Source organism: Hyalella azteca, unplaced genomic scaffold (assembly GCF_000764305.2).
Source record: "Hyalella azteca isolate HAZT.00-mixed unplaced genomic scaffold, Hazt_2.0.2 contig17083, whole genome shotgun sequence".
NCBI lineage: Eukaryota > Metazoa > Arthropoda > Malacostraca > Amphipoda > Hyalellidae > Hyalella > Hyalella azteca.
Genome location: NW_025946883.1, coordinates 39738 through 49584, shown reverse-complemented (window position 1 = coordinate 49584; position 9847 = coordinate 39738). Strand labels below are relative to the sequence as shown.

The following is a 9847-nucleotide window of genomic DNA, read 5'->3' as shown; positions in this document are numbered from 1 at the left end:
TTAACGTACCTTCATTACGTACCTTCTTAACGTACCCTCATTACGTACCTTCTTAACGTATCCTCATTACGTACCTTCTTAACGTACCCTCATTACGTACCTTCTTAACGTACCCTCATTACGTACCTTATTAACGTACCCTCATTACGTACCTTCTTAACGTACCCCTAATGTGAACCCTCATAACAAAACAAGTCTATAGTAGCGAGCTGGTTTAACGTATGACCTAAAACGTACTCTCTGACGCACCTATCCTAAGTATTCTAACTCTAAGTACTCCAACGTAACCCCTAACGTACCCCCCCCCAACGTATCCCTCAAAAGCATCCACTCAACTTAACCCCCTCAAACACACTCCTTTACCATACCCCCCTAAGGTACCCCCTAACTTACCCCCTAACTATCGTACCCTCCACCCTGAAGGTGCCCGGGGTACGCGACGCCGGCAAGTCGCTGCTCGACGAGTGGATCGAGAACGACAAACTGAAGTACCCCGACGCTGCCGAGTATCCCGTGTGAGTACCAGTCTACCTTGTGTGAGTACCAGTCTACTTTACGCGAGTACCAGTCTACCTTGTGTAACCGGAAACTCCGCCGCGAAGTTGAAATAGTTATGGGTAGCGTGCCGACTTGACGGTGACTTCCGTATTGGGTTTAACACAAGGGCTAAAGAGTCGCTCTTTGGTCCGACTCTAAATTCCCTTGCGTTGGAGAGAGGAGGAATGAAGACGAGGGACTTTTCGTAGTATATTGGTGATCTTCAGGCGATACACAAATTCCACTGTACAAGGCACACAATTCATCATTCACTGTAAGCCCAAAAGCTCCGGGAGACATGATCTCAACCTAATAAACTGTTGAGAACCATAACAGCGGATAGCACGGGTACAGGTACGAGCTGCACCACGATGCCGACAACCACACAGGAACGGGGTGGCAGTTACAACTCAAAAGCACGACTATTGGAGGGTACGAGCCTCCAATAAGCCGCTGCCAAGTTACTCGAGCGCAGAGGTTATAAGCGTCTACGACACGAGGGTGCGAATGGTACGGCTATTAACCGCCCCACGCTGCCCAAATCCGGAACTATCCAAGCACTCCACTAATGCCGTTATTACTCCGTTAATGGCACTTTTTACGAGTTATGCCGAGATCTAAGGCAGAGTTTATTCTTGAAAGTTTAAATTTCCCGCTCCTTGCTTCAAACCGAAACTGATGCGCCCCAACCCAGCATCACTGAGCAGACACAACTTCCACTCGCCCGCAAGGGGCGACTCCACCAAAACAATGGCAACACGACACCCCGCCTATAAAGAGCACAAAACAGACTGTTAACACTTTGTAAGTGCAAAAAATAGATAATATAATACAATTCAATAAAGTCATCATAATTTTAATCATTTGGCAAACTAATCACAGTTGAAAGTCGAATAATCCTAAACTAATTCTAAAGTGACCGAACTCTCCATCGTTCATGACTACCTAGAGGCATAAGCGTGCACCGTCGCGAGGCTAGGAGGAGCTCAACCAATCACGTTGCAGCTATTACATTCAGTCTCGTTCCAAGACGCTAACAATTATATCCTAAGAATCATCAAAATAATATCACAGTTAAACGAAATTCCATATTACAGTCATGAAATAAAAATATGTTTACGCATTACTTAGTCATACATAAGTTAAATCTCTTGAGTAAAATCAGAAGCGAAACAATGTTCTAAAAAAATCCACAAAAATTGTGTTCGTCATACGAGTACCAGACTACCTTGTGTGAGTACCAGTCTACCTTGTGTGAGTACCAGACTACCTTGTGTGAGTACCAACCAGTCTACCTTGTTTGAGTACCAGACTACCTTCTGTGAGTACCAGACTACCTTGTGAGAGTACCAGACTACCTTGTGTGAGTACCAGTCTACCTTGTTTGAGTACCAGACTACCTTGTGTGAGTACCAGACTACCTTGTGTGAGTACCAGTCACCCTTCTGTGAGTACCAGTCTACCTTGTGTGAGTACCAGTCTACCTAGTGTGAGTACCAGTTTACCTTGTAGAATGGTACTGTGGTACCAGTCTACCTTGTGTGAGTACCAGTCTACATTGTGTGAACACCAGTCTAACTTTTGTGAGTACCAGACTACCTTGTGTGAGTACCAGTCTACCTTGTGTGAGTACCAGTCTACCTCGTGTGAGTACCAGTCTACCTCGTGTGAGTACCAGTCTACCTTGTGTGAGTACCAGTCTAACTTGTGTGAGTACCATCACCGCCAAATCCTGGCCATGCTGGAGGAGAGGGCCGGGGTGGACGTGGCGTATTTGGACATCGCGAAAGCGTTTGACAAATAAGTTGACCATGGAGGCTCTTCAGAAATTTAAGACTACTGGGGGCTGGTGGTGAATTGCTGGCATGGATCCATAGCTTCCTAACAGAAAGACTACAAGCTGTCGTTGTAGGAGGCTCTAGATCGAGCGAGGGTAGGGTGAAGAGTGGAGTACCACAGGGAACGGTACTCGGCCCAATCCTCTTCCTCATTCATATCGCCGACATAGATGTGGCAGTGAACCACACCTCTGCATCGTCATTCGCGGACGACACCTGGATACTAATGACCATAACGGACAGGAGGGACTGCGAGAGGTTGCAAGAAGACCTCTCTGCAATATATGACTGGGCCCAAGTTAACAACATGAAGTTGTTCACTTGGGAGACACAGAGGCACCTTCTGGTTCTTCTGAGAAACAGGGGAACCAGAAGAGCTGGTATGGAGCGCCGCTACCTGGCACCGGACAACTCGAAAGTCGAAGAGAAGCGACTCGTTCGCGATCCAGGAGTGTTGATGAAGACTCAGGTCAAGTTTGGTGATCACATAGCGGCAATAACCGCAAGAGGTAGGCGAAAGATGGGGTTGATCTGGCGGGCGTTCAGAACAAGAGAAACGGAACCGATGATCACACCCTTTAGAGCCCTTGTAATACCAATTCTTGAATGCTACTGCCAGCTCTGGACCTCCGTTCACACTCGGCGCAGTGCGGCAACGGGAAGGACTCTAACGAACCTTCACTTCCAGGATCAGAGAGATGGAAGAGCTGAACTACTGAGAGAGGTTGAAGCGCCTGTGTCTGCAGAGGAGATAGGAGAAATATGTTATTCTGTACACATGGAAAATGATAACCGGAATAGAACCAAACTTCGAAAGCGAGACCTTAAAGATTAAGACATACCATAACGAGAGAAGGGGGAGATATGCTTGATCCCCCCACTACGTAACAGATCTGCGGTCAGATTTCAATCCCTGCGGGAAGGTTCCCTTCCCGTGGCAGGGCCGAGGCTGTTTAACGTCCTACAAAATGATCTAAGAGAGAGGGAGTTCACCCTGAAGACCTTCAAGAGACTACTGGACGTGTTATTGGGCACAATCCTTGATCGACCGCCCCTGCACCTCTACCGATGGCGAGAAGCAAGCAACAGCATTGGGCATCAGCTGGCCCAAATAAGGGCGGAGGCGCGATAGTCAGAGGCGGCTGCCTAATAAGATAACCACCTCCTCCCACAGGCAGCAGACGCTGGGTTCAGGCAGCGACTACGCGGCGTTCTTGTTCTACCTCGGCATACCTTCGCTGGATGTGTGGTTCCGGGCAAACCAGGTAAGGGGGTTGTGAGGAGATGAGGGGAATAGGTTGGGAAGAGGTGGGTGATAAGGGAGAGGGTGAGAGCTATGAGGGAACAGGTGGGGAGGAGGGGGTTTTAAGAAAAACGTTGGGAGGAGGTGGGTTATTGGAGAGACGACGTGGTGAGGAGGTGAGTGGAGGACCCGGTGTGTAGGAAGAGATGGGGAAGACAGGTGAGGAGGAGCGGGTTATTAGGGAGAGGATGGGGTTGCAGTGCAGATGGGGAGAAAAGGGGGTTTAGTTGAAACAGGTGGGGTGCATGGGAGGATGGTGGGGAGGTTTGGGTGCAATGAGTGTGGAGGATGAGAGGGTTGGGAGAACAATTGGGGGAAATGGGAGTTCAGGCGTAAGAAGGACCTCTGGAGAGGAGGAGGAGGGGTTCAAGTGCATTCAGGTAATAGGAGTAATAAGGATTTCATTTAGGGATTATGGGAAGAATTATATTCTATTTGAAACTGATATTATCCGACTTCAAATAGATGCGTCTTAATTTAAGGGGAAAGTGAAACATTCAAATTTACAAAATTGGATTCAATGGACGCGGTAAGTTAGATTTCAATTTGAGGGTAAGGTAGTTTTTAATGTAGGAAGTGTGATTATCCGATTTAGTGGGTGAAAGCGCTCGATGAAAGTACCGAGATGAAAAGTTGAAAATAACTTTTAGTGATAAATTGGGAAAAGAATGAAGATCCAAATAATATTTCACCAGCTACTTTAGTCTCCTTATTAACTTAAAACCATGAGTCTATGGCCTAATTTTGTATAACCATTAATTTTATGTTAACAATTATCATTATAAGCTTAATTAATTAATTAATAGAAATTCCTAAATAGGCAGATTTATTGCTCGTTTTAATTGATGCTAATTATTTAATAGCTAACTCGTGATGCTAATTAATTAATTGACCAGGCGGAGCACCCCGGGACGTACCCCGCGTACCATACGGGGTACGAGACGTACCACATGCTGGCCAATCTCACGGACCCAGGCTTCCGTGTTATACAGGGTACGTGTGAGTGGTCATACGGGGGCAAATGAGGTACGTGTGAGTGGCCATACGGGATAAATGAGGTACGTGTGAGTGGCCATACGGGGACAAATGAGGTACGTGTGAGTGGCCATACGGGGACAAATGAGGTACGTGTGAGTGGTCATACGGGGACAAATGAGGTACGTGTGAGTGGTCATACGGGGACAAATGAGGTACGTGTGAGTGGCCATACGGGAACAAATGAGGTACGTGTGAGTGGTCATACGGGGACAAATGAGGTACGTGTGAGTGACCATACGGGGACAAATGAGGTACGTGTGAGTGGCGATACGGGAACAAATGAGGTACGTGTGAGTGACCATACGGGGACAAACGAGGTACGTGTGAGTGACCATACGGGGACAAACGAGGTACGTGTGACCTATGTGCCTAACATCTGTGTGAATTCTCTTGTTTGTACATTCGTATTACCTTGCTTATAGTATATAATGATAGGGTTCAAAATTATTTATTAATTGTATATCAAGTATATGTGTACAATTACATTATAATATATAATAATGTCGTGGTATCAGCTTTTGATACGGCATCTGTTGAGCTGTCGCCAATTTCTCACCACTGCCACCTAGCACGTTTAAACCAAAATTTTCACAATTAGTCGCGGGTTTCGAGCCTCCGACTCGTTCCTCCAATCTTGGTTACCTTAACTTATTGGCTACCCGGAGCATTATTATCTATTATAAATTCTTATTCATTTATAATAATTGTGAATAGTCTTGTGTGTTAATTATGTTGACATGTTATGCCCGTTGATATGTTATGGTCTGTATGGGGCAACACTGAATTCTAATTATGGACTGACAATTAAATTATATTAATGGGGTTGAAATGAACCCCATTTAACCCTGAACCCCCGGCAGGTTGCGGCAGGGTTGCCCTGCTAACCCTCAAAAGCCTCGCGGACTCCCGCATCATCCCCTTCTCCCCATCCTTCTTCCCCATCGCAATGAGACGCGCCTTGAAGGCCTTGCACGATAAGGGCAAGGAGGAGATATTGCTGCGCATCTACCCTAAGTACAGTGAGTCTACCAGTGCAGTGAGTCTACCAGTGCAGTGAGTCTACCAGTGCAGTGAGTCTACCAGTGCAGCGAGTCTACCACAGCAGTGAGTCTACCAGTACAGTGAATCTACCACACATGAGTCCCGCTACATAATGTACTATGAGCTTCGTCCCTTTTTACATTGTTTTAAACATTATTTGCTCTGCACAATCTCTGTAAAGTGAAGTTCATCCTGTCAATGCTCTTAAATTATGTGAAATAAATATAATGTCCGTTAATTATTAATATTATGTCTTCTTTACATTCTGTAAAGAAGACATAATAAGACCATACATTCTGTAAATGGATAGAGCTTTCTTACTGTCACCGTACGCTGAGCTGAGGCCCTTTTGAGAATCTTAAATGAAGAAAAAGTTTTATTTTATTATATTCTATGGATAATTGATGTGTTTGTACTATGCTTCTGTTTCATTTATTATTGTTATGTTACATTATTTTAAGTTAATTGAACACATCGTATTTCAGAGTATCTCACGGCAGCCGTGGACGAGCTCGTCGTAGCTACGCAGCGCCTTGAAGAGTCGCTTAAGGGGCAGCGTCGTATGTCGTAAGTTACGATCATCGTGTCTGGGGTAAATTGGGCCGAATTTAGGGTGAATTGGACCAGTTGCGACTAACGTATTTTAGGTGAATTAGTCTAGTTACAACCAGCGTAACTAACATCAAATTTTTCTAGTTACGACAACTGCAACTAAAATATATTGAATCCTGGTCCGACCAACCTAACTGATAGCAAAAATTACGACTAATGTAACTAATCAAAATTGGTGAAGTTACGACCGACGTAACTAGGAAAATTTGTCCTGTTGTTGTAACTTATTTTGAGCCCACTCAGTTAAGAAGAGAATTTTACACAATAGCTAAACAACTTGTCAACTTACGACCAACTTCAAGTATTCAACATGTGCACCGCGCGCGAGTATCGAGGAGCGCGATGCCATATTGCCGCAAAGCAAACCACAAACGCGACATCCCGAGCAACACACGCGAGCTTACACACGCAACCAACGCGCACTTGATCTTGGCTATTTGTTCGGCTATTTTCTTTGCGAAATATCTCAGTTACTTCCGACCAACGTCTTGTTACCAACGTCTTGTAGTTACCCTGTCTCAGTTACCTCAGACCAACGTCTTGTAGTTACCCTGTCTCAGTGACCCCAGACCAACGTCTTGTAGTTACCCTGTCTCAGTTACCCCAGACCAACGTGTTGTAGTTACCCTGCCTCAGTTACCCCCGACCAACGTCACTCTGTCTTCCCCTCTTGTAGAGCTATGCGGGTGCGGTTTGTCAACGAGCAGCTGATGGCCCTGGAGCGAACCTTCGTCCTGCCCGGAGGACTGCCGGACCGTCCCCTCTACAGGTGCACTATGGACTGTGTCTCTTGTGTAATACCAATAATACTTTATAAATCTCATTGAAATCTTCTAATTCTTGATTACTCGAAGTCTCGTTATCGTTTTATCTAAAAGAGCCAGTATAACAAGACGAGACGAGAAAACTACAACCTAACCGACTGGTTATAGGACTACAACAGAGGAACGATTAATTTTTTATCATTTAAACAATTTCTTAACTTACCATACATAATAGGGTTATTTAAACCATGCGTATTTTTCCCGATCGTGATTTGCGTTCTAAGACGCTACTTTTTTACCTCTTGCAGACACTCTGTGTTCTCGCCACCGCGATGGGATGCGTACGCGGCCGCCGGGTTCTCTGGACTCAGTGACCTCCTGCACGACTACGACGAAAACGACGCTGCCAGAAAAGAGAAGATCAAGAGGCACATAAACGAACTAACCATTCTCACCCAGCGGGCCTCGGCCATTCTTAAGGACTCCCCCGTCCTCTAATGTATGGGCAACTCTGAAGGAAACCATTCTTACTGGGGGACATGAATGAGGGAATGGACTCCTTCGAGAAGGACCATCTTTCTTAAACAAGGACATTAACTGAAAAGTCCTCTTCGCGAGATGACATCTTTACTTGTAGATTATCATTTGATAGGTCATACTTCATGAGGTGTATCTTCCACAAAAGAGGGTATCTTTCGTGAGAGACAACTCGCGAGGGAACGGATTTCACATTTCCCTGAATGACGTTTGGCCCTGAAACCCCAGTTCTTTTTTCTATACAAAGTATACTTTGTATCTAACACTTCTATACAAGGAATACTTTGCATTGCAAGGTTTATTGACCTCATCATGTACGTGTAGGAAGCTTTCTCTGGAGTGGGGGTCGCAGTTCCCGATCGGTATTAAAAGACGTTCAATGAAGAAGGTTCAACAGTTGGTATGATTTATTCATTTTATTAATTAATGAGAGGCCCATCATAATTTAATAATTTTTAATTTAATTTAACATAGGCCCATTATAATCATAATTTTTATTGCGAAAGCAGATTGTGAATTATTGTCTTAATTCACTAAAAGCTTCCTATTAATGGCAAAACATTTTCATTCGGTGAACCATATTATCAACAGATTTATTTCCCCTATAATATAGTTAATAATAATCGTGTATTGATTTTGTAGCATAATAATCCACAGTTATACAAATATGGTGCGATATTATTCAGGTTAAATCTAAATCAGAAATATTATAATGATGAATTTAATTGTACAATAAATAAAAATTATTATTGTACATATATTCAAATGATATTTTGTCTACATCCGCTTTAACTTGCCTGCGCATTATTGCATTTTATTATTCCTTTGCTATTACGATCAGCAATTGATAAAAATTACAGTTATTAACAAATTATGCTCATCAAAATTGTACGTACTTATTCCTGTGTAGTATTTGTTAAAATTACATTCTATGAATAAATTTAGTGGTTACATATTGTTTCATTCAAGCTCATGAAGTACTTGCTATTTTCTCCTCAATATTAACAGCATCTAGTGCGAAAACTGTAGCTTGAGAAATACCAACTATATTTCTCTAATATCTGCACAACATTTTTATGGTAGAAAAAATTCGTCGTATTTAAATTGAAATCATAACAAATGATCTAAGCAACGAATATATCAATGAAGTGCTGATATTTGTTATCAGTGACGCGCTATATATATCTACATTTCTTATCTTTTTCACATGCCTTTTCGCGGTAAGAAATGTGATTTGCAATCTCAGAAGCTCAATGACGTTATTAGGTTAATGGGTATTTTGATTAGTTTAGTTTAGGCTATGTTAGATTTACTCACATAACGAAATTTATTAAAGCCACTGCGCAGGTTAAAAATTAACAGTTTTCTTGTGTTGGTACTGCCCACTCTCCATTTGTGCCAGTTATTGGATAATTCACCAATTCAGAAACGACTTAGCCAACATACCTGAAATTAATAAAGCCAATGCATAGATGTAAAACTGACAAATTTCTTGAATTTGCATTAGCTTAATAGGTAACATTGACAGTTATCGGATAATTGAGTTGAGTAGTTCAGTTATGACTTGGACATTGGTAGGTGCGCATGGGACGACAGACTCGGCGACAGAGTGGAACGAAGAAAATGTGGGCTGTGATTTTCGTGTGTCAAGCGTCTCGTCCTGTACACGTGAAGGCTTTACAGTCTCTTAACAGCGCCGCATTGAAAATTATTTGCGTTACTTAAGTGCGATTAGCGGGGACTGCCGAATCCTGTGAAGCGATTGAGGAACAAATTTCGTGGGATATGCGTACGCGAAATTGGTCCTTCATCGACTCTCCAGGAGAAGAGAAGAACTTCGTGTGGATAATTAACTCACCCCACGCGCAACACTTCCGTGGATATTGGGAGAGAAATAAGGGCCTGGTGAACTTCGTGTGGATAATTAACTCACCCCACGCGCCACACTTCCGTGGATATTGGGAGAGAAATAAGGGCCTGGTGAACTTCGTGTGGATAATTAACTCACCCCACGCGCCACTCTTCCGTGGATATTGGGAGAGAAATAAGGGCCTGTTGAAGTGTGCGCTGGATGCTGCATGCATCCAGACGAGTGCCGGTGGCCTCACGTACAACTAACTGAGCCTCTTGCTTCAGGAAGCCTTGTCAATTGTAAACGCTACGCCTCTGTGGAAAAT

General features: G+C 43.7%; 1 protein-coding gene across 1 annotated transcript; it reads left to right on the top strand.

The window, feature by feature from the left end:
* Positions 1–377: 377 nt before the first annotated feature.
* LOC108670798 (putative N-acetylated-alpha-linked acidic dipeptidase) lies at positions 378–8125 on the top strand (the record flags this gene model as incomplete). The annotated part of the gene is made up of 7 exons (XM_018158291.2): positions 378–515; positions 3550–3640; positions 4575–4671; positions 5577–5735; positions 6243–6324; positions 7046–7138; positions 7442–8125. Coding segments are annotated over 7 exons (850 nt in total), but the record flags the coding sequence as incomplete, so codon positions are not given.
* Positions 8126–9847: the final 1722 nt, after the last annotated feature.